This window comes from Durio zibethinus, chromosome 6 (assembly GCF_047325235.1).
Source record: "Durio zibethinus cultivar Kanyao isolate XHJ-2024 chromosome 6, ASM4732523v1, whole genome shotgun sequence".
Taxonomy (NCBI): Eukaryota; Viridiplantae; Streptophyta; class Magnoliopsida; order Malvales; family Malvaceae; genus Durio; species Durio zibethinus.
Window position 1 is genome coordinate 430,295 of NC_143167.1, and position 25,545 is coordinate 455,839.

A 25,545-nucleotide genomic window follows, 5' to 3' on the forward strand; every position below is an offset into this window, starting at 1 on the left:
ATTTAATAAATCACCGAAGAATATGCCAAAATAAATTTTAGACCATATCAAAACTAAAAACTTAATGAAGATATATTTATCATAAAAAACATATTTAAGAAAAATTTTTAGCACAAAAGTATAAATATGTCTACACAAATTATAGCCATAATCAACAATGACTTAAGCAAAAAATAAGCATCATAAGAAATTCATTTACTTAAGTCATGTTGCAACCATGTCAAGTCAAGAAAAATCACATTTATCATATATGCACACACTTGACAATAACAATAGATAAACTAATAACACATATCATTTACAAGTAAGTAGTTCATCATATTCAAAATCATAAATCAAAAGGTTAACAATTCAAGCATTTTAAACCACAAGCATTAAGGTCAAATTGAATTAATGATCATACAAGCATATATCTTGACCAAGACTATAAATGAACCAAGAATCAATATATTCCATTTAAGCACATAATATTCATAAATTCATCAACACAATAGAATAAATAAATATTGAATTAATAAGGATAAATTATTAAAGTATATTTCAAGACTATTTCAGGATCAAATGCTTGCCACTACACCAAAAGTTATAGCTGATAGTGAAGGTGCAACTTTATTTTCTTATTCTCTTTTGGTAGCGTAGAGCCCGTATTAAACGACAGGTAGACATAAGGGGCTTTGCAAAGCCTTCATGAGATACCTCACCCATTGGGTCTTGGTAGGTTGGGTTGTCATACACCGAAATTCGATTCACCATGGGATACCTTACTCAGATGAATTGACATATCGAGTCCCTAAGGGAGACCGCTGGACCCTATAATAAAAAAATCTCCCGTCCAACGGCACCCGAGGAACTCGAACCTATAACCTCGCTCTGATACCAGTTTTCATGATCAAGCGCTTACCACTACACCAAAAGTTATAGCTAATAGTGAATGTGTAACTCTATTTTTTTATTATTTTTTGGTAGCGTAGAGCCTGTATTAAGCGACAGGTAGACATAAAGGGCTTCGTAAAACCTTCATGGGATATCTCACCCATTGGACCTCAGCAGGTTAGGTTACTATATATCGAAATCTGATCCACCATTGGATACTTCACCCAGATGAATCAACATACCAAGTCCTTAAGGGAGACTGCTAAACCACATAATCCAATACGTATAATTGAACATGTAAATTTAATTTTATAGGTTAAAAATAATTATCTTCATTTGAATAAGATTGAGTTATCCTATGCCAAAAGAATATTAATTCTCCTAACAATTCTTGTTCCATTCTTTAAATACAAATTAAATATAATATAAAATTATTATTATCATATTCTATCAATAATTTTATGTATCAAATATAATCTTAAAATACATAAATTGAATTAAAAAAATTGTAAGGCATACTTACATATACGAATTTGTTTTTCATGCTCTTTATTGCATTGGTCCTTAAACAACAATAAATCTATTACTTTTAGTCATTTATAAATTTAAAGATATGTTCACTCACCCATAATGTGCCATAAATTTTATCTCTATCCAAAATAATAATGATATAAAAATGGTTGCACCACATTTTACTGCACCCATATGGAAGAAATTATCCTTCTATTATTAGATAATTTATGATCCAAATAATTCAATTCCATCATAAAAAAGATTCCACGGTCCAAACAATTATCTAACTTTTTTAAGTTTATAAAAATTAATTCACCTCATTTATAGGATAGTGACAATCGTCATTAGCCTTTAACAAATTAAAGTTAATTAATAGCTTCATTTGAGAAATTTTTATTAAATTATAACATTATTTTTAACTAAAATTTTAAAAAATTAATCATGAAACACCTGATGAAAATTTTATGTAAGCTAAAGACGCTTAATAGTTGGTCCCATATATAAAATTCAAAGATTTAAAAAAATTATTTGGCGGGTAAGACCGCTTAAAGTGGGGAAAATTTTCCCGCCATCTTTGCTATAATAATTTTGTGCCCCCATTTTCTTGTTTTCCCGTCCCCTCTGTGAATATATAAGAACAAAAGCGTGCGCAATCCAAAATATTTTCACTCTTTGGGGCTTTGAGTCATTACGATTTATGAACATCCACGAAACGTACTAACTCTGAGTTGGCTCGCCTATACGCTGAGTCGATTCGATCATTTGCTGTGTTTAATTTCGTTTTTTGTTAACCGATTTTAGTTAATAGAAGGGTTTTTTTTTGTGCCTTGGTCACGCATTGAGGATGGAGTGGATCATGTATGGACATGAGCATTTGGCTTTGGGTGCAATCGGTTTGACTTTGTTATCGCACATTGACATAGTATGCTATAATCTATATATGACGTAATATGTTGTTGTTATAGTCAAAAGTACAAATAATCATGAATTAGTTTTTTTTTTTTTTTTTTTCTGCAAAATTTTCAAGCCATATCTGAAAACAAATTGTTTTATTTTATTTTGTTTTACAAGCATATATGTAAACAAATTAACATTTATTCATGCTTTTATTTTTGGTTTTAGTAAAGTAAGAAGCAAAATTTTGCATAGAAGAACGGCAAGAGTTTTTGTTTTTGATTATGAGAGATGTAACTAGAGTCCCACAAATTACATGTAGTCATTAATTTTTTATGAATAATATTAGGTATTTTAAATATAAAGAAAACATAAAGTTATAATTGTTATATTTTCACGATTAAATCATCTACACTCATATATGATTAATATATTATTTTGGTATAAATATTCACTTATATAATCAATTATGTTATCGATTCTTAAATATAAAAAGAGAAACATAATTAGACATGCAACATTCTTTTCATTTTTAATAGTTTATTTCCTTTTATTTGCTTCCTTCTCTCCAATTTTTTGAATATTTTATTGATTTTGATCATCGAAATATATTTTGAATAATTATTTTTTATGTCTTTCTAACTTTATTATTTTAACAAGTCCGATAAATTTACCAACTCATTCTTATTGAATCTAGAAGTGCATCAATAATACTAACATTGTAAGTTTTAACAAAAAAAAAAAAAAGAGTTAAATAACACTTTGTTTTTCACTTTTACTTCATCAAATTTAGTGAGAATAAAGAAGAAATTTTGATAAATAATTATATTTCAATATATGATTAAAGAAAATTATGAGAAAAGTGTATTTGAGTAATGTTTGGTATGTTTTACGAGATTACTATAGTAATATAATCATTAATGTGATCTTATTACTTGTGATTTTGAATTATTTTATTTAGTTAATATTTATTAATACTTAATAATTAAAGATCATAGTATTTGATATTATTAAAAATTAAAAATTAAAAATTATTTTATTAAAAAAATGGAAAAAACCAAACATATTACAATAGTTATACAAGTTGATTATTTTAATATTATTTAACTATGATAACTTGTAAAATAGTAGTAATACTTTATCTATTTCATAATAAAATATCATTAAATTAATAAATAAATTATTGATAGGTAAATTACTTTTATAATATAAAAATTGTAAAAAATATTTGAATTAAAAAATAAAATTAATATAATAAATTCATAATAAAAGAAAATAAAAAATATATTATATAAAATATTAAAAACAAATAAATTATTTTTGAACTTATTACAATAAATATTAATTTTAAAACATAAATAATTATAAATTTAAAAGGAAGTAAATTTTTAATTCACATGTTAAAAATTACTTTTATAATATAAATTTTGTAAAAAATATTTGAATTAAAAAATAAAATTTATATATTAAATTCATAATAAAAGAAAATAAAAAAATTATATTATATAAAATATTAAAAACAAATAAATTATTTTTGAACTTATTACAATAAATATTAATTTTAAAATATAAATAATTATAATATAGAATAATTATAAATTTAAAAGAAAGTAAACTTTTAATTTACATGTTAAATGTGTAAGATTGATTATTGTTGATAAAAATTTCCTATCCTATTAAATGTAATTAAATCACCTTTCAATACAATAATTTAAAATTATTGTCATATAAAATCATTGAGTATTTACCAAATGTAATTATCTAATCACCCGTACTAAATATTACCTTAAACCAAATCCATATATTTTTTTCATTTGAAAGAACAAAATTTATTTATTTATTTTTTGCCATATACAGACGTATGCTACTGTGAAGTATCTAAACTTGCATTTGAGAATGTTATTTTTTTTACCTTTTACTGCATAGCACAAAAAGGTTAATTAGTAAAAATAGAATATTAAAAATGACTTTATATTGCATCAACATTTGGCACACCGTAAAAGCAAAATAAAATAAGCATAAAGAAACGTATAAACATTTTTTAATTCATAGTACTATAAGTGATTGGAGTTAATTTAATATGAATTGATATAAAAACATAGTATCATTTTATTTTTATTTTTTTAAAATTTTTGTCAAAATGTTAAATATTTTATTTTTATACAAAATATGCAGTAAAAATAAGAAATAAAATTGTGTATAAAGCTCTATCATCACAACTTTCATAAATCATAACCGTGAGGACGGCCTCACAAAATCACCCCTCTTTATACAAAAGGAAAAATCCCGTACAAAAAAATAAATCATGAATTTTCACTCCCCAACTCGGACGAGCTCAAATCGCTAACTCACAAACCGAGTTCGAAGTCCCACATTCTCACGCGCGATAAAAGAGGCGGTTGTTCACTCTTATTAGGGCTCTCTTTCTCTCAAATCTCTAAAATCACAGAAGAAAATTTCAATGGCGGTTGACAAACCCTAACCAGGTATCTCTCTCAATAATTCTTCCTCGTAAATTAACGTTCGTTTTAAAAAATTACACTTATTCGTTACTCAAAAATTTAATTTTCATATAATTCCTTTTTAAAAACCATCGATTTATTTAATCTTTATTTATAACTTCTTTAAAGGATCTCCACGAGCTCCTAGATCGCTCAATATTCAAAAAGAGAAGCCTAATTAGGGCAAAACAATAGGTTTTCTGGAAACCCTAGGGGCTGTTCGGAAAATAGTTTTATCAAACCCAGGGCTCGATTCGATCTGTTATCGGGTCGATCGATCGATGGAGCCTAAGGTACCAAGACCTAGAGGTAGACCAAGGAAACGTAGGAGGCCAGAAGAAGAAGATGAAAGTGCCGCTGTTGATATCAAATCTAATAACCCAAAAACTAAAAAGCGGGCATTCGAGACAAGATCCGTGGCCCTTGTAGGTCGATACGTGTTGAAGGAATTTGGGGAAACTGTTTTTCTAGGGAAGATTGTTTCTTACGATGCTGGATTGTATAGAGTAGATTATGAAGATGGTGATTTTGAGGATCTGGAAAGTGGGGAGCTTCGTGAGTTGATCTTAGAAGAGTCTTATTTCGATGATGATTTGAGTAGAAGAAAAGTTAGATTAGATGAATTAGTGATAAGCAGGATTGTAAAGGAGGAAAAGAAGAAAGTGGAGGTTTTGAAAAATGAGGTTGATGACTTGGAAACTTCGGCTGTAAGCGAGTTGAATGGTGGAATGATGGTTGAGAATGATGGGGAGCAAGTCGAAGATGATGCAGATTCTTCTAGTGATTCTTGTGAGCATGCACGGGATAGGGATTTGTCTTTGGAGGTTGAGGTTCCTCTTATTCCACCCCCAATGTTGCCTCCTTCTTCGGGAACAATTGGTGTGCCAGAGGAGTGCGTTTTGCATCTGTTTTCTGTGTATGGTTTTCTAAGGTCATTTAGCATCATTTTATTTTTGAGCCCGTTTGGATTGGATGATTTTGTGGGGTCATTAAATTGTTCTGTTCCAAACCCGTTATTGGATTCTGTTCATGTTGCTTTGATGCGGGCATTGAGTTGTCATCTCGAAACAATCTCTTCAGAAGGCTCAGAGCTTGCATCAAAATGCTTGAGGTGTGTATATACATTTTTACAAATCATTAGATAATTAGGTTTTAATGTCATTGTTTTAATTTATGTGATGGTTTTGTGATTGGGATGTTTTATGGCAAAATTGGTTTCACTACAATCTACTGTACTTTTATTTTTTTCTTGCTAAAAATGCAAGGTGGTCCTTAGCCCTTAAAAATAGAGAGAAAATCAATTCTTGTTCCAATCCTTCATGAGTACTTGTGTGCTTTTTGGATGACTAAAACTGCCAAATTCTTATAATCAGGCAATTGATGCACTTTTTTCCTCCAATTTTGAAACCAACTGAGAATGGCTTTGATCTCTCTTTGAAACAGATTGGATTCAACTTTTGAGACATCTTAATACCTCCCCTCCAACCAAAAAAAGAAAAGGAAAAGAGAAGAAAAGAAAAGAAAATATATAATGTTCTTGCTTTCATTCATCAATAGAAATTCAAATAATTGTTACATTATTTATCTGCAGGTGCCTTGACTGGAGCTTGCTCGATACACTGACTTGGCCTGTTTATTTGGTCCAGTATTTTATGGTAATGGGATATGCAAGAGTACCCAAGGGGAAAGGATTTTATGAAGATGTCTCTGAGAGAGAGTATTATTCCTTACATGTGAGCAGAAAGTTGATGATTCTACAACTTCTATGTGATGATGTATTAGAATATGCAGAGCTGAGAGCTGAAATTGACATGCGTGAGACAACAGAAGCGGGAATAGATCCTGATGCAGTTGTGGCTGATCATCCTGAAAAAGGACCTGGAAGGGTTCATCCTAGATATTCTAAAACTTCAGCATGCAAGGTGAGGGAGGCAATGGAGATTATTGCAGAGAGCCATGAGGTCAAGTCATCGTCTAGAACATATTCTTTGGGTTTGAGAAGTACTGAAGGGACTGCTAGTGTTGGTCCTGATGTAGATGGAAATAGTGATGAGTGCCGTCTTTGTGGCATGGATGGGACATTGCTTTGTTGTGATGGGTGTCCATCTGCATATCATTCGAGATGTATAGGTGTTATGAAAATGTATATACCCGAAGGGCCCTGGTATTGTCCAGAATGTGCAATTGATAAAATGGGTCCAGCAATTACAGTAAACACGTCACTTAGAGGAGCAGAGCTTTTTGGTGTTGATTTATATGGGCAAGTCTTCTCGGGTACTTGTAATCACTTGCTAGTGTAAGCTTTCAAAACTATTTCTAATTCTACACTAGTAAAAATTGTTGCCAGGTCTACCTTTCTTCTGAGTGGTATCTTTCTGTGAAACACATTCTTGTCTTTGACTTGAAATTATTCTCTGATTATTTTTTGTTCTATTATTTAACTGTCTCCTTTTTGGAAGAGAGTTTCATTGTGTTGAGTTGTTTGTCCATTTTACTCCAGCCTTTGACTTAAGTTACTCAGTGTGCTGATATGCATGACATTGATCCATCCTTTTTTCTGATTAGCTTTCCAATGTGTTCTACATTTTTGTTCACAATTTCAAATTTGATAATTGCAGGCTCAAGGCTTCTCTTGACACTGGATCATATCTCAGATACTACAATCTGAATGATGTTCCACAAATCCTCCATGTGCTTTCTTCATCCATTCAGTATAAAACATTATATTTTGATATATGCAAAGCAATTATACTCTATTGGAATGTGCCAGAAAATATTTTCTCTCCACTTGAAATGGGTGGCGATGTAGCAAATATAAAGGAAGATGCAAAATTTTCTACTGGATCACCTCTGCCTTCTGGAAAGGAAAGTCATAAATTTTTGGATTCAGTTGATGTTGAGAATGCAAGTAGCTTCAGTGGAAGCAATGTGGAGAATGTGGGAGTTTCGTGTCCAGATACTTCTATGGATGTGATGAACCAAACTGACCCTCCTGGCTTTATGAACAATGGTGGGACAATGAGAGTGAAGGATAATCCTCCAATGAATAAGAAGCTATCTGAGCAGATTTATATTGAGTCTGCTCTGTCTGCTGCTTCAGTTAGCCAGCAAACTGTCTCTGATGTAACCCATCAAAGCTTAGTTGACAGATCAAGTGTGGTAGATTATACTTCATGTGCCTCAGGAAACAGTAGTGACAGTTATGGTGTGTTTTGCCAGAGCAAAGTGAGCAATCATGTGGGTTTTGGAAGGGATGCAAGAAATTCTGCTATTGATTATGTATACATGGGGATTTCTTTTAAACCACTTGCTTATGTAAATCATTACAGTTATGGGCATTTTGCTGCTACTGCAGCTGCTAAGCTGGCTGTTCTTTCATCAGAGGAAAGTCAGATTTCTGAGGTAAACAAATCAGGCAGTGCCAGAAAAGTTACATCTGCAAATGACATTTTGCTGCAAGTAAAAGCTTTCTCATCAGTAGCCTCACGGTTTTTCTGGCCAAGTGCTGAAAAGAAGTTGCTGGATGTTCCAAGGGAAAGGTGTGGCTGGTGTCATTCTTGCAAGGCCCCATCTTTAAGCAGGAGAGGATGCATGTTGAATTCTGCTGTCTCCGCTGCCACTAAAAGTGCCAATAAGATCCTCGCTGGTCTTCCTCCTTTAAAGAATGGAGAGGGTAGCCTTCCTAGCATTGCGACATATATTTTATACTTGGAGGAAACTTTGCGTGGTCTTGTAGCTGGCTTCTTCTTAAACCCAGATTATAGGAAACAATGGCGCAGAAAAATAGGAGAAGCTTCAACCTGTAGTGCAATAAAAGTCCTCTTGCTTGATGTGAGTTTTACATACACACACACACATGTGTGTGTGTATATTCATTAATCTCCTTCACACTTATATTTAAAAGCACCTTATTTTGATTTTCCCTCTTTTTCCTGTTCAAGGTTTCCTGTAATACTGTCAGCCTAGCCCATGTCAACTAAATTGTTTTTTTTTTTTTCAATTATCTTTACTGTATGGTTTAAAATTCTGGATTGTTTTAGAACTTAACTGATGTGGAAGGTGTGAATTTATTTACTTTTCCCTCTTGGATTATTAGTTTTGTCATATTCTTTGACAAAATTATAGTTGGTTTCTTACTAACTTAAACTTCGGGTTTATAGGTTATCAGGATAATTATAGTTTTTCCAATGTTATCATTTATCTCTTCTTTGCAAGAACATTATATTTTTGCACTTAGTCTAGTCTTTCCTTACTCTTATTCTCGTTTCCAATACTAATAGTTTAAGAAGGCTGCTTAATTATTTTGCTTCCTCTTCCTTTCCATCTATAACATTTCGTCTCAAATTCATCTTTAGTTGTTAAAACATTCATATAACATCATTTTCTTTATCTTCCAATTAATAATTTAAACTTTCTTGTAACCCTTGTGTCCTTGTAACATGTCCTTTGGAGTAGTAAGCTAATACATGAAATTTGATGAGAAGCCATTTGCTGCATAATTCATTACTCTTGGTTCCTGATGTACTAGATAATATGGATTCATCATCATGTATATATTCTCTATTTTTTGGTTGATGTGGCTTTTGGTCTCCATTTTCAGCTTGAGGAGAACATTTCTGTTATTGCTCTTTCCGAGGACTGGATCAAGGTAATGGATGATTGGGAAGTAGAGCCTTCTGTGATTCAAAGCACTTCATCAACTGTGGGATTGCCACAGAAACGTGGACCAGGTGGAAGGCGATGTAGGAAACAATCTGTTGCATCTGAAGTTACTGCTGATGACTGTGATGATAAAAGTTTTGATTGGTGGCGTGGAGGGAAGTTATCAACCCATGTATTTCAGAAAGCCATTTTACCTGGCTCAATGGTCAGAAAAGCTGCACAACAAGGTATCTATGAAATATAGAAAGTGTAATGCGCTATTTTTAATAATAAAATTGCTGAAAGTGTAGAAAATAATAGAGTAATGGTTTTGTGACTTGTTAGGTGCTGTGAAAAAGATTTCTGGTATTAATTATGTTGACGATTCAGAGATTCCTAAAAGAAGCAGACAATTAATTTGGAGAGCTGCAGTAGAAAGGAGCAAAAATGCAGCCCAGCTTGCACTTCAGGTTTGTCATTAAGTTGCTATGTTTGAATGAACTATTCCTTGTAATACCGTGTCCAACAGTGTACTGGATTGCCAGGAAGTATAACAAAATTCAATTGGACTTTGGTTCAGGTTAGATACCTAGACCATCATGTGAGATGGAATGATCTTGTTCGTCCTGAGCATAACATCCCGGATGGAAAAGGTTCCGAGACTGAAGCATCTGTTTTTAGAAATGCAATTATTTGTGATAAGAAAACTGTGGAAAGCAAGATCCAATATGGAGTTGCCTTTGGAAATCAAAAGCATCTTCCTTCACGTGTCATGAAGAACATAATTGACATCGAGCAAACTGAAGACAGAAAGGAGAAATATTGGTTTCTTATAACACACATCCCTTTATATTTGATCAAAGAATATGAAGAAAGAATGAGTAATGTGGTTTTGCCATCAGTTAAGAAGCCTTTCAGTGAGTTATCTGAGTTACAAAGAAGGCAGTTGAAAGCTTCCCGTAGGGATATATTTGCTTATCTGATTTGTAGGAGAGATAAGTTAGAGAAATGTTCTTGTGCTTCATGTCAAATGGATGTTTTACTGAGGTAAGTACCTTATACTGTTGTCAAATATTATTTTTTGTTGATATCGATGTTTTTGTTTTCTCCGCCTCCTTGCTCTAAGCTTATTTATCTTCGGTTATGCAATAATCAGGAATGCAGTCAAGTGTGGCACATGCCTAGGTATGCTAACCACTCTTTAGAACTTATTCTAAATTATCTATTGTACTAATAGTCTGTTTCTTAATTTTATCTCTGGGATTCCTAAAATCATCTTTTCTAATGTTTTTCAACATCTATGTATGAGATTATATTCATAATTTCTTGTTGCTCGGTAACCTGCCTGCCTATGGCATAATCCAGTTGTACTGTTTATTGTTTTAGCAATAAACTGAAAAAGGACAAGCCATTCTGTTATAGGTAATCTAGGAGAAAAGTTAAGCTAGGGTAGGGCCTCCCTATTATTATAGATGTTCATTTGTTTGTGAACGTGTATTTGACTTTCTATGTTAATTTTTCCATGCTCATGTCCGCAACCTGCCAGGAATGAATGCATTTTGCCTCTCTTTGTGGGATTCTTAATATTTATTATTGAAGAGTTAGATTTATGTTTGAATGTCTACCTAAATAATTTTGTTATCAGGTTATTGTCATCAGGACTGTACATTAAGCTCAATGCATATGAATGGGAAAGTTGAGTGCTTGATCATTTGCAAGCAGTGTTACCATGCCAAAGTTCTTGCTCAAAATGAAGTAAATACCAAGTCTCCTACCACCATGTTGTCCATGCAAGGACGAGACTGTCACAGCACACCAGCAGTCACCAAAGGGATGCAGGTTAAAGGTTCTACTAAGCCCATAAAACCACTGGCCTCTATCAGAATTAAGGAGAATTCTGTCAGAACTCAAGAAAGAAGTTCTGATATGAAGCAATCTGCTTCTCTTTCTGGCTTAGCAGCTAAACGAAGCAAGTTGTGTAATTGGGGTGTCATATGGAGGAAAAAGAACAGTAATGAAACTGGAATTGACTTCAGGCGTGCAAACATTCTCACAAAGGGTGGTTCAGATAACCACTTTTTGAAGCCTATTTGTGAGCTGTGTGAACAACCCTATAATTCTGATCTGATGTATATTCACTGTGAAACTTGCAGAAGTAAGATCAATAGTGTCATTTCCTTTTTTTTTTTTTTTTTAAAGATTCTTTCGATTTTTAGTATATGATGAATGTATGCTTTTTTGCAGAATGGTACCATGCTGAGGCTGTTGAACTTGAGGAGTCAAGGATTTTTGATGTGGTTGGATTCAAATGTTGCAAGTGTCGAAGGATAAGAGGACCTGAGTGTCCTTTCATGGACCCTGAACTTAGAGAGCAAAAGTTCAAGAAACGGTTTGGAAAGCCGCAGAAACAGGGGCAAGGAAGCGTTGTATTGGACTCTGATTTTGGAACTATTTCCAACTTTAAAGAGTGTAATTCCATCACTCCTATCATCTCTACAAAGGATGAGCTTGTACTGGCTAATGATCCTGATCTTTTCTCCCTTTCAAAAGTTGATCAAATAACAGAGAACAATTCAGCAGTGGATGTTGAGTTGAATAGTGCTTGTGGCCCTGGGCTGCAGAAGTTACCAGTCAGAAGGCATATGAAGCGGGAAGGGGAGGTGGATGGTCTTGCTGGGGGTGATCTTGAACATGTTGAACCTGTTGAATTGTCCACATGTCCTGAACCTAATGATTTTGTGGTGCCCAAGGAGGATTCATCGCTTCCTTTTGCAGAATGGGATGTTTCTGGCAATGGCCTTGAAGGTGAGCTGCTATTTGATTATGAAAGTCTAAACTATGAGGATATGGAGTTTGAGCCGCAGACATATTTCTCTTTTACTGAGCTGCTAGCATCTGATGATGGTGGTCAAGTTGATGGAAATGACGCAACGGGGGATGGGTCAGGAAACTGGGAGAATGCATCTTGTTCAATTTCAAAGGATGTGGTCCCTGAACAGTGCGAAATTGATACTTTTGATAATCAAGTGGAACCCATGAACTCTGATGTTAAAACACTGCATTGTCATATGTGTCTACAGAATGAACCTGCTCCTGAACTTTATTGTGATATTTGTGGGCTTTTGATTCATAGCCATTGTTCTCCTTGGGATGAATCTTCGTCTTCAGAAGGCAACTGGAGGTGTGGCCGATGCCGAGAATGGCGCTAGTTGGCTTGAGATTGTCTTCTGTATCTGTTAGTTTAATTGTTAGAGGGAGGCAAAGTGACAATTTTTTTTTTTACCATAGTGGTCATTGAGGTTACGCATTGGTGGTGGAGGAAACTTAAAGTCCCAATGCCCCGTTGCTTTGGTTTCTCGAGGATGAGAAACTTGTGCATCTTTTGCAGTGGCTTTTTTGTTGATGCTTCTTGAGACCTTCCTATGATTGGATCAGTAGGGGTGCTCTTTCATCAGAAGAAGAAGCAAAAAGACAAACTAGACCGTCATTCCAATCGTTTGGAGAAATACGTTGAAGGGCAAGATGAAGGGAAAGATAACACAAGGTTTAGATATTTACGAAGAGCTTGAAAGATAAGCAAGCTTTTTTTATTTTTTATTTTATGTTGTGCTTATCTGATTGGCATTATTTTTGTATAAATCAAAATCCCAAGTATTGTCCCAATTTTTAAGATAAACAAAGGATTTAAGACGTTACTACGACTCAAAAGAGCCTTCTTTTGCCCTTTTCTTTCTTTCTTTCTTTTGCATTATTTCCTTTTTTTTTTTTTTTTTTAATTTTTTGATAGTTGAGATTCACAGAAATTGAATTTTAATAATTGGAATTGAAAAGTAGCACTCCACCACTAGATACAAGATTGACTTATAGTGGCAGGTATGTCATTCACACCACTCACCATTGCTATGTTACTCAAAATTCAACTTAATAATGATGGTTCATGTTGCTATATACTCGAAACTCGGCTTAATGTTGATGTTCATGTACTGGAAAAGGATTACGTTAAAAAATTAAAAAAATTGAGAGATAGCACTCACAAATATTTTAAGTTCAAAATTCAGCAAAATTAAAAAGATGTTACAAAATTTAATATTGACTTTCAATTTTAATTTTTTTTAAAAGTTATAGTTTGGGCCATGTTGTTCCAGGACTAGTTTGTCCTTTAGGCCTTTTACTCTATGGCCCAGGCTATGGTCTTAGCTTGGCCCATCGACCAAATAAGAGGGTCGAACTTGGACCGCTCACTTGTAACCTAGTAGGAGAATATGACAGAATAGATGGGGATCTATCAATGGTTGCCGTTGGGAACAGCTTACGAATAAGCCCAAAATCTTGTTCCTGGAACAGACCTTTTTATCGAATTGGGTAACGCAGAGAGGACAAGTATAATGACATGGGAGCTCACTGATTTTGATGCGTGGTAATTTCAATTGTCGGGTACCCTTTTTCACGTGGGCAGAAGAACCAAAACTGGATATGATTTCACCAAAAAAAAAAAGTGAAAATGATAAACTGCATATGATCAAATTCCACGTACTCATACTTCCCCCACTATACTTCAACTTATTAAAAAATATATTGGATTGACAGACGAATTACATTGATACAATGGATCCTACTTCATGCCATATCTTACATGCTATGACATCGTGTACTAAAGAACCCAATCTCGAAAAACTGGGAAGAAATGGAATAAGGGCAAAAAAAAAAAAAAAATGAAGAACAAGAAAACCTTCACCCCCGTAAAACATTTTAAAAAAAAAAAAATCTCACCAAGGCACAATATGATTGTGCAGAAAGAATCACAAAATCCCGACCAACCCCTTCTTCACTAAGCCGAAACAATATTTAGCTCATCTGTGATCCCGTCAGTCCTTGCATCATGATTTTTCCATATACACTGAAGGGCAAATGGGTGGGCCGGCTGTATAAAATCAAGGTTTATAAGTGCATATTGAACAAATCTTTGCATTCAGTCATCTTCATTTTCATCACAGCAAATCGGCTAGTAGAGAGGCAGGATCATTCGCTGGTATTTGTGGGGCTTGTGGTGTTGGTTGAGCTGCAGGAGGCACTGGTGGTGCTGCTGCTGGTGCCTGAGGAGCCGTAGGCATGCTAACCATTTGTTCCTTGATGAACTCCTTCAACCTGCACATCAAAGAAAAATCTGACATCGGAAAGGATTTGATCTAACTTGGTGTGAAGTTTAACCACATACTCGAATGTTAATGTAGGGTCGCCTGAAGCAAGTGTTATACGCAACTGGGTTCTGTCTGCTGGATCTGTTTCAATTCTGATCTGAATATTACAGAAGAAAAGGCTGTAAGAAGTGACCTTCACCAGCTTCTCATGCACAATCATCAAGCTCATGCATAATCATTTGAAGTGCAAGTTATAAGACGAAGACTAGATTTCTCTACACGTGGAAATTCAATTAGGGTGACCCACTAAGATAAAGGCATGAAAAGGAGCTATAGCCAAAAAAGGAGAAAAGGTAGGTAATTTCACAACAATTCAGCACCTTTTAAACCAGAATATACACACAACACAAACCATACAGATCAAATAACTACCAAACAAGGGAAAAGGGTGTAAGAGTTTCCTAGATGTCGTCATGTACATTCAGATTTACCACCAAGCTTCACTATTTCAATAAAACAACCATATAGCTTGAGCAGAATATATATCTTACCAGGCAGAGCATGGCACGTGTATTCTCTGAGTAGAAGGTTGTGCTTGCAACTAGATTATTAGGATTTGGATCCTGAAACCGAAAATCCAATAGTGAACAATGCCTATATAAATGGCAGAAGGGTTATTCAAATGAAAGGACTTACAAGCCCTGGACAAATCATTAACCAGAAACTGTAGAGTAGATTTGCCATTTCTGGAAGAGGTATAGGTCTTACACCTCTAACCTGCACAATTTGGAGCAAATAGCAATAGATCAGTCAAAAGAACTAGTCTGCAAATGATAATATGAACTAGAATACACAGAACAGGACTCATCATACAATGGCTGTTTACACTATTACACACGTAGGTGTGGCTCCTTACCTCCCTCTCTCTCTCTCTCTCCCCCAACCAAAAAGAAAGACATGTAAAACAGGAGATATACATACAACTTCTTGAAGCTTCAATGGTGGTCCTGAAAGTGATCTCCATTGGGGGAAAAACTCCTCGGCGGACACAGGTATAGGCTGAAGAAATTTATTCAAAACAGCAGGAAGGCGAAGCTTGACATTAGCCTGTAAAAGGTAACAATAAGATACCTGGCATAGTAAAAATTAACCAGTTACTAATGGTTTAGCAGTATATAATATATCAATTATCTGCAAGTACCATATAGGTTCCAAACTTGTAGGAGAAGTCGAGAACAGCTACATCCCGGCTTGGCCAAAGATTTACTACCTCAAGTGGACATTGAACCTACACAAACCATGAAAAAAACATGATAATACAAAAGAAAAAGCAAGGATGAGATGACTAAAAATTCATCAATAACCATTAACTAGTAACTAGTTACAAGTACAATGAGTCCTTTTCACCTGTGCTCGAGGAGGTATTGTGTCAGGCACTAACGAAAGCTCCATCTTCAGATGAGCAGGGGGCAATATTAGAGCCTGAACTGAAATGAGAGGAGCTGTATTCTTGTTTCCCAAGAAAAGAACAAGACATCCATGATGAGCTCGCCACTCTGCTTTAATACCAATCTAAAGTAATGTTGAGTGAGAAAAATCAGCATCAACCTTTTGGAAGCTTTTAAAAGAGTCATTATACCAACTTGAAAAACCAAAATATTATCCAAGAGTACAACCTGAGGAACAAACTAGCAGAAAACAAAAACTACAGAATATGAAAAGTAAAAAATTCATACCTGAATGTAAGGATCCTCGTATAAAACACCGCTATCTTTCAGGCATAAAGCATGAAATCTTTCAGCAATATTTCCTATTGGCTGCAGATGCAAGCAATGAAATTAACTACTAAAACTTATAATAATACTGTAACACTTACTAGAAGCGTCAAGCAAATTTAACAATGACTAAACTTTTTAAATTTTGTTTGGAAATATCTGCTGCACGTCACTCAACAATTTATTGCAGGATATAACAACAAGTACACTGAAAAAATTAAGCAAAGAATTGAAAAATAGAAGCTCTGTACTAAGACTTGAGGATATGGAAAGAAAAAAAAGCATTAAAATCATACAACGAAGAAACTAGGAACAGACAGAGAAGATGTAAAATTGAGAGCAACATCTAATGAACATGGGAAAGAACTTTTTCTAAGGTAGCAGCCAACAGTACAATCCCCCAACCTCATTTTCTTCTCAAGAAACCAGGAAAAAAAAATCTCTTTGCTTTTGATAATGGATAAAAGCAAAAGGGAACTAAAGAAAGAAAGCTGTGTCCCACCACAAAAAGCAGCCAGCAAGCACAAGTAGAAAAGGTGAGGAATGGAGTCATCAAAACTGCAGCACAATTTTTGAAGTAGTGGGTTAGAGGCCTATTTACGAGGTAGGATCACAAATAAAATTTCCCCATCTTTAGACCCACCGAGAGTAGAACACAAAATTACAAACAACTTTTTTCAACATTGAAAGTGAACCATGTCAAGGTTCCATTCTGATTTTTGAACTTGGAATAAGAGATTTGACCATGGGTAAACATTATATGAGAAAGCAGTACCTGAACTGTATTTGTCTGCTCTTCTACAGGCACGATGGCTGAACCATCCACTGCATCCAGACCACCTTCCAATCTAGAGACTGCATTGTGCTCAGATCGGACAGTAGCACCAGGTGGGCCTTCAATAGCCAGTGGACCCAAAAGATCACCAAGGAGATCTGCTGAAGGAGGTTGTGGATCTACCTTGCGTAAAGTCCCATTTTCTTCAGACAGAGCTTGGTTTGTTGAAGTATGATCCTGCCAAGATAATCAAATATATATTAGTTCAAATTAGACAAAACAAAAGCTGTACTAAATATGTATACATATAAAAAAACCTAGAAAACAAGTATGCACTAGGATTCCAAAAGAACTAACCTCAGCACTTATCATGCTGGGCACCTTTACGAGACTAAGCTGGCTGACAGGTACTGATGGTGTTGCCCCATTAGCAGGGCGCTGGTCAGTTACAACTAAAGCATTTGATGTTTGCTGTTGAGCACGCAACTTGATAGCACTTTGCTCTGCAGTGTCAACCTCAGAATCTTCTGCCTTTTTGATCAATGAAGACTGTAAATTGAAGACAAAAGCATGGTTAACTGTCACTTGAATCAAGACTATACATGGACTGCCTGCAACTCAAAGCAGAAGCAGGCAGCTTCTAAACAAATATTGCCAAGAACACAAACCTGACGCTCAGGAAATTTAGGCATTTCAGCCAATATATCCATTAGAGCAGCACCTTTCCGACTCAATGCAAAATATTCAACAGCTCGTTGTTGTATCTCAGCATCAATGCAACTCTCATATCTAAGTTAACAATTACAAAATAGTGTTTAGCGATTTTCAAATTTCAAACAGACTATAGATGAGATATTAACCAACCAGAGAGAAAAATATGCAAAAACTAAATCTCACTTATTGAATATTGCCCAAATCTGATTTTGCAGTTCTTGATCTGGTGGCTGAGTGTGCATTAAAATTTTAGCATAAGCTGATAAAAGAATAGGAACGGTGGTAGTCCTGAAACATGATATCCATCATAAGATATTGCAATAATAGAGAAGCAAATATTAACCAAACAGAAAGAATCAATGTTTAAAGGCTCTTACGATACTGTAGGAAGCTTCTCATGTAGGATGCTAAAGATTTCTTTTGGACTACACCCAGTCCGTCTAGCCAGAAGATGGCTGTATTCTCCAAGAATGTAAGCACTGACCTGTTTGATACATACAACAAATTTCAAAATAAGCTTACAATATCCCTAACCCTGAAATATACATATCTAAGTCAAGTTTAGTGCTAAATAAAATCAATTAGAAAGAGATTAACACAAATAATGAAATCTGATTAAATTTGGTTAATAATAACAAGAGAAAGGGGCACCCAAACTTAATGCAGCATGGTGCATATTTCAGTTCATTGTACATAGAATATGTTAAGAAATGCCAATCCTTTAGATACTTGAGAAAGAATAATGACCTGAAAATGGATATGACTGATGCAAATGAAGCCACTACGCTAATTCAATTACAAATCCCAGAATTGGGTTTTAAAGAGGTAAGCCATAATATAAATATCAGTCTTGATCGCTAAAGATCTCTAATGCAATCCAATATGCTTTTCCTACTGCCCAAGGATAGACAAACCAACCCAGAGAAGCTAATAGTTTACTGCCTTTTGAAAAATTCATATGAAATATTTAAACCATTCACATGCACCATTCACTACTCCACACTGACACAACTTGTCCGGTAAAAAGAACTACAAATTTTACGAACCTTGACCATGGTCTCATGGACAGCAGGCTTGTCCAGATACTCTTTCACCTTTGCAGCTGCATAAGGCTGGACATAAATATAAAGGTCTCAGCCCAAAAACCATCAAAGAAGAAGAATATATTTTCTGTTATAAAATAGCAGAACTACATGTGTTAAAGACTTTTTGATCACCTGTAGGTCATCATTGTTAGTAACAAACTGCACAACACGGAACCATATGTCATTGCTAATAAAATCTCCTGCTTTATCAATCAACTGAAGGATAACATCCACATACCTGCAAGATCTAGGCAAGCTAGTTATTTTGTTGAGGAATGCAACCAATCTGATGAAGTTAATGAACACAATAGAAAAGAAAACACTGAAGTACAAAATTTTCACTCAAGCATATCTGTTAATTCTTGCTTTCTCCCAATATGCTTACCATGACAGATCAGGAGCAAACTTCTCAGCAAGAATGGCAGCCTTAAGTGATAATTCCTCACGCATTGTGAAATCAGCTGAGCTCAGATACTGGTAAACAGATGACAGTCAGTGATATTCTCATCTTGTGCCTCAGCATTTGAATAGTTATATGTAAAATAGGTTATCCATGGGATCATCCAAAGTAAAATTTTCCATGTTCAAGACTGTAGTACCTGCAATAGTTCTTCAACAATGTCCTTTGCATTTGTTACATCACACATACCATAAAGCAAATCAAGAGCGCGCCTACGGATACTGGAAATTCCATACTGGCATTAGTCGACAACAATGGATCTTAAGAACATACCATTTGAAACACATATAGTTGAATTAAGATAATAGAAGTTGCATGCATCACTGTTTACAGCTGTAGAAGCCATTTATATAAACATGCCAATAGTCAAGACTTTAGGTATAGATGAAGGTTTCACACTTGAATTAAGTGACTAACTTGTCATGTCAATTAGTCAGATATGGAACTCATTAAAGACCACGTATAAGGTGATTTCCAAACTTTTCAACTGCATAAGCAAGGATGCTCACAAATATCTTACATGGGGCCACCAGATAGATGTTACCTAGATTTAATTCCGAATATTAATGATTCACAAAAAAGATTCACAGAAATAACAATCTAAGTGGCATCAATACTCCGAACTGTAAAATCAGAAACTCAACCTGATATCAGGGTCCTTCAATGATGTAATGATCTGAGCCTGATGTCTTTTGATAATCTCTTGCACATCAGTAACCATTAGCATCCTAGTCATGTTTTCCTGCAACCAAGTATTTTAAGAACTATGAGTAAATCATTAGGTTATAGGTAACCATCCTGATTTGGCACATATGAGCACATCTGCTACCGTTCGAAAAGATCATTTAAAAGAGAACTAAGTTAAGATGTTTCCACAACTTACCAAACCAAGATATCTAATATTTGGTTCACGAACAGCAATGAATTTCCCAAGAAGTGCAACACACTGAGACATCATCTCCTTTTCTGCATCAAGATGCATGACCTGTAATGAGAAGAGCAAACGCACAACACAACTTAAGAAATAACTCTTCAAACATGCTTAGTAAATGAGAAGAGCGACATTTATATGGTTGTATACTTTATATGATGTGTACGCTTTCAGAGGGACGAGGAGGGGTAAATTATATAGCTTAAAATGTGTCATAAAGGGGCAAGAAAGCAGATAAGTTGCTACCTTGAAACCATTATGCTTTTCTTTCCTCGTATGCATGTGCAGAGTGAGAGTGCTATCATCCATATGAACCCACTTCTAACCATACTTACATATGGGCAAAATATGTATGTGTGGATGCTAAAAAGCGCAGAATGTTTCTTGTCATACAACAGAAGACATGAAATCCATCTAAAAGCTCTATTTTGGTGAATTTCAGCAAGATTTTTATACAAGTGTCACTTCCAGTTTGACAGACTAAATAGTCATGTAATGTCAGAGAATTTCTTTGATAATAAATTTCACATGCTAAAACTAGAACTCAGTAGTAAACTCACAAAAGCAAGGGCTTCAAAGAGGACAGCATGTGATGCATTATTCTTATTAACGTTTTTCACAACATCAGTTCCCATTAACATCCTTTGTAAGACCTGAAATCAGCATTCAAGTTCCATCAATATCAAAATAATCTTAAAAAAGTCAAAAGCCGAATTCTGTGTGATGGTTCAAACCTCAAACAATGTTCTTCTGGTATTCGGGTCTTCAATGGTAGGAAAATACTGGAGAACCCTCATTGACTTAACCTGTTATAAGAGAAAATAATAAACATCAAGATGAACTTTACCAAAAAAGAGTTGGCAATAATTACTAATAATCAAAGTCATCCACATCAAAAATGACATAGGAAAAGAAAAATGGAAAACAATTGGACATGATTACCTAGTAGCCTAGTGCAAAACATATCCAAGAGGGAAATCAAGGAATTATTCACTAACATATTTAGACACACTAATCAGACCAGGCACATAACTTTTTTTTTTTCAAGCTTGGCATCGAATTCATATAAGTCATGAGAGTGAAACAGAAGGACAAACCTGAAGCCAGGGAGACGGGATACCATAGTAAGTATATTCCTGTGGAACATCTTGGTTCCTCGCAAGGCGCTCCAATATTTTAACACACTTTGGAAGGCAAGTCCAATATGCTTCATGATTATTTGATACTAAAGCAACAAGAAGGCTCATAGAAGATGTCAAAACACCAAGATCACGCTCATCTAAAAGTTGAGCCATCCGATCCGCCCTAAAACATAGGGCAAGAATAGCAATTCAGAATATCATAAAACAGCCAGTTGGGATAAAATTTTAACATTCTAGCATACCAGCCATCAACATTGACAACATCAGGGTTTTTCCTGTACAACCGCAGCAAACATAATGCAGCTTTTTTTCGTACAAGTGGTCTGCAGCTGCTAGAAAGCTGGAATAACAGATTTTATCAGTGTAAATTATTTTCTAAAAGAAGCATTTGAACTTAACAAGTTTCTGGTTCATCTCACAAGTAACTTTTGAACATCAGGTGCCAAAGATTCAGCAAATTCCGTCCCACCAATATTCCCAACCTACAGAGTCAATTCAAGAAAAGGGTAGATGTAACGTCATGAGAATAACAATATGGATAATGTTAGGTGTCCATAAATTAGCCCAAAAAAAGGTAAGAGAAGAGTGATCAGAACATCAATAACTAAAAACTTTACAGACTACTAAGTAACATCTGAGGCATGAAGCATTAGAACACTGACTTTCCTCATGGAATTAGATGATAATGATGATGAGGACCACCTATTGCAGATCCAGAAACAATGAGCTACAATATAAATTATAAAGTCATGAATAATATTTAGAAAAGTGAACAAAAACTTCTCTAGAGAAAAGAGAAAAATGTCATGGAATAAATCCTAATCTGAACTTTCCATATGCATCTCAACTATGTACGTAGCATGTAGGGCAGTTTGGTGTTGTAAATAAAATATAATTCTCTCCCATTCTAATTACATGGATGACATCTAGAACCTCAAGCAGTTTTTTTACCCTTACCATGGTTAATGCTAGGCACTGGAAAGTCTCATTTCGACCAATTATATCATTGCGTACGGTGTTGATTGCTAGTCTCAGAAAATCATGATTTTCATTGAGCAAACATGATGTCACAACATATCCAACCTGAAGTTAATTATAGGAGGACAAATGTTAAATAAACCACAGAGAAAATGGAAACATGCAAATTTCTGTATCAAGAATATGGAACATGAGAATTATATCTTTTATTGACAATGATAAACCCAATAAGCTCAATTATGTGAAAAGGTTGCAAGAGTACCCGATCCATATATATCCAGGCTTCCATAATAAATCCTTTATTTGATATCATGCAGCCCCATTCAAATACTTTCCGAGATTGAGATACTATAATATGATGGTTATTTATACTGCTTCAACAGTACCAATCACTTGCCAGCCTTATTGTTGTAGGAGACATGTTACATGTAACAGTAATTGAGATGAGTATAAAGGAAAAAGCTTTCATGGTAGTGCAGATTCTAAGCAGTATGAAAAAGCTGAGGCATTTCGACATGTTATCTTGTGAGCTCTTTATGCATTAAAGTTTTGTTGGCCCTTTTCCCCTCTTTCTTTCTTGGGGGAAAAAGGAAATGTTTATAACAACTTAGGCCTTGGTCATACAACTTTTCTCATTTCCTCTTCTTCAGGCTCTTGAACAGAATGTCATTTGTAGAGCGTGAGGCCACTAGGTTTTGCCCTCCATTTAATGTTTCCTAAATGTGCTACTATTCATATTAAAGGGAAAATAAAATGGATCTTACCTGCTTTTCTGGATACTTTGGTGCAGATATCAAGGACACAGCTTCCATATGACCAAAATCAACGTCATAACCCAGCATGTAAATATAAAGCATTTTCCAAACATATTTCTTCTTCTCATATGGTGTCAACCCCTGTCAGAAGAAAATGAACTTTCAATAAGAAACTGCTCACTCATCTTGGTAAGGCACTACAAAGACCTTGCCACCTAACAAGACACTAAAAGGTTCCATGTAAACGTTTCTAGAGAGAATGGGCAGTGCTTGGACAAATTTGGCTCTAGGATTTAAATGTCACATGAAAGATTGAGCTAAACTCCTCTCGAATAAGTCAACTATAAAAGCAGAAAAGAAAATAAAAAGAAACTTCATACAAAAACAACAAGGTTACTTTCTTGGGGTTGGAGACCTGGCTGAAACTCACCCAACAGCCCTTAAGAAAAGAAATATTCGGATTCCTGTAGAAGAGTACAACCTAACATTCTAGCATGTTTGAAGCTGGAGCAAATACTCAATGTGTAACAAAAATAAATGCAATTTAGGTTTCTTATTGAGATTAGATTTGATTGTTATGAACCTTTATAGAAAACATTTCAAAATGGAGTCATCATATAGGTTTAATCCGAAGAATGTGGCAGTAAAAGCTTATAAATATATCAGTTTTCACCCTCAAACAGCTACCACTACTATTATGAAACAATGAGGAATTATTTTCCTAATAAAATTATGACAAACTTATTTGTTATAAGTTGATCTTAATAGTCTACGGAAATCGAAAAAAAATTGATACACGTTATGGCATTTACAAATGCATAGGTTTTTAATTAAAAAGTTATTATAAACATAACAAGGTAGTTTCTGTATTTAAAAATTAACAAAGAAAATAAATAACACAATGATAAACCCTAAATCGACTTAATAGCTTAACTAAGTTCACATTTTGCTCTCAAATAAATTCCAACAAAATCCAATTGACAAAAAAAAAAAAAAATCACCGCTTGTTATATTAAAAAAATTATACTGGAAACACTTAAAACCTAGAAGTAAGTCCTATCATTCTAAAGAAATAAAATTTAAATTAAAAAAATAAAAATTTTGATTTGAAAACCTAACCTTTTCATTTTTGAAGCGAGTACGGACGTTGCCGAGCTCTTTATCGACACGTAAGCGCTCTTGCTCTTTGTTCTGGCAATTTCGAATGTCGCTTATGAAAATCGACAGCCCTCTCATCCCGTGCATTGCCATTCCACTTTATCGATCAGATCCACCTCTTCTTCCTTTTGGATCTGCTTCTCAATTTTCCAGATCTTTCTCTCTTTTCTTTCAAAGGCAACGGAGAAATCGATCCGGCATTTAAAAAAACAAAATTTTTTAAGAAGAAAATGAGGTAGTGAAAAAAATTGGAAATTTCGAAATAGAATTTAAAAGAAACGGAAGAAATGAAATATCTCGTTCGATCGAGAGAGAGAAAGAGAGGACTGAGGAACAGAAATTGGCAAAAGCCATCCGGACTAGCTGGAGACGACTTTTATTTTACTCGATTTTAATTTAATTTTTTATATGTTTTCTTTCATTTGTTGTTTTTAATCGATTGAAAATTATTGTTTGGTGTTATTATTCCGGATCGGGTCTAATTAGTTTATTTTGCTATTTTTGTACGGGTGGGTAATAAGTTGGGCTCGAGCCCACAATTACTCCATCCCTTTCATTCGAAAATTTTTAACCTTTACCTTTTGTAAGATTTTTGTTTTTTTCACTTTTCAAAGGCCTAGTGGATTTCCATTTGTATAAGTAAAAATTAATACCCAAACAAAAGATTTAATTTTAACCTTGAAAAAATAAAAGAATTTACAGCTAATTAAAACGTTTTTCTTTGGCAGTAAAATCATCTAAAAAAAAAAAAAACTAATGATATATGCTTCTGATGCTTAATAGGTGAAATTGACCAACTTTTCATATTTGTTCCTGTAAAATTTTCTACTTTGTGCATAATTGCATATAACCCCCCCCCCCCTTTTTTTTAATTAGCTGGTATTAATAATCAAGAAAAGAAATATTAGTGCTACAAAAGAAAGAATTTGTTAAAATGCGTTATAAAAGAGAGTTAGATTCTTGAGACTTCAAATCCAGTACATCATGTGTACATAAATAGTTTAAATCCGGTACATCACGCATATCTCAAAAAAATTTCAGTCATTAGAAAATTTTTTTTTATTTAGCCCTGAAGAATTCCTAAATTTCGCCGAATATTTTTCTCTCCAATCCTATCCAAGCAGATTTATCTAGGTAAAACTTAATAAATTCATGAAAGATTACTTTTTCACAGCCTTCAAAAGGACTTGAATCGAAAATGCTGGTGAAGTT

General features: G+C 34.4%; 2 protein-coding genes across 15 annotated transcripts; one reads left to right on the forward strand and one right to left on the reverse strand.

The window, feature by feature from the left end:
- The first annotated feature begins 4,694 nt into the window (after positions 1-4,694).
- On the forward strand, positions 4,695-13,145 carry LOC111284657 (DDT domain-containing protein PTM-like). 2 transcript variants are annotated; one of them, XM_022873465.2, is made up of 10 exons: positions 4,695-4,766; positions 4,911-5,892; positions 6,373-7,077; positions 7,400-8,612; positions 9,382-9,670; positions 9,768-9,892; positions 10,003-10,469; positions 10,579-10,607; positions 11,068-11,577; positions 11,667-13,145. In XM_022873465.2, the coding sequence occupies exons 2-10, from the start codon at positions 5,063-5,065 to the stop codon at positions 12,629-12,631; spliced, it is 5,133 nt and encodes a 1,710-aa protein (XP_022729200.2). In that variant the 5' UTR covers positions 4,695-4,766; positions 4,911-5,062; the 3' UTR covers positions 12,632-13,145. The 2 variants fall into 2 exon arrangements, with proteins under 2 accessions (XP_022729200.2, XP_022729201.2); XM_022873466.2 differs by lacking the exon at positions 4,911-5,892.
- An 837-nt stretch (positions 13,146-13,982) lies between these two features.
- Positions 13,983-24,678, reverse strand: LOC111284658 (AP-2 complex subunit alpha-1-like). Of its 13 annotated transcripts, none has more exons than XM_089761643.1 (28): positions 24,295-24,678; positions 23,185-23,316; positions 22,400-22,525; positions 22,105-22,169; positions 21,862-21,924; positions 21,685-21,782; positions 21,398-21,605; positions 21,035-21,106; positions 20,861-20,953; positions 20,253-20,354; positions 20,014-20,111; positions 19,509-19,590; positions 19,295-19,383; positions 19,042-19,147; positions 18,871-18,936; positions 18,202-18,308; positions 18,008-18,112; positions 17,779-17,899; positions 17,468-17,659; positions 17,111-17,347; positions 16,297-16,377; positions 15,968-16,132; positions 15,762-15,848; positions 15,542-15,667; positions 15,257-15,337; positions 15,112-15,183; positions 14,638-14,717; positions 13,983-14,567 (listed from the first exon to the last, which is right to left on the reverse strand). In XM_089761643.1, exons 4-28 carry the CDS (start codon positions 22,111-22,113, stop codon positions 14,411-14,413), a joined length of 2,697 nt encoding a protein of 898 aa, XP_089617769.1. In that variant the 5' UTR covers positions 22,114-22,169; positions 22,400-22,525; positions 23,185-23,316; positions 24,295-24,678; the 3' UTR covers positions 13,983-14,410. The 13 variants fall into 13 exon arrangements, 11 of the variants coding, with proteins under 11 accessions (XP_089617769.1, XP_089617768.1, XP_089617766.1 ...); XM_089761642.1 differs by having other exon boundaries at positions 19,042-19,165; XM_089761640.1 differs by lacking the exon at positions 22,105-22,169 and adding an exon at positions 22,683-22,821.
- Positions 24,679-25,545: the final 867 nt, after the last annotated feature.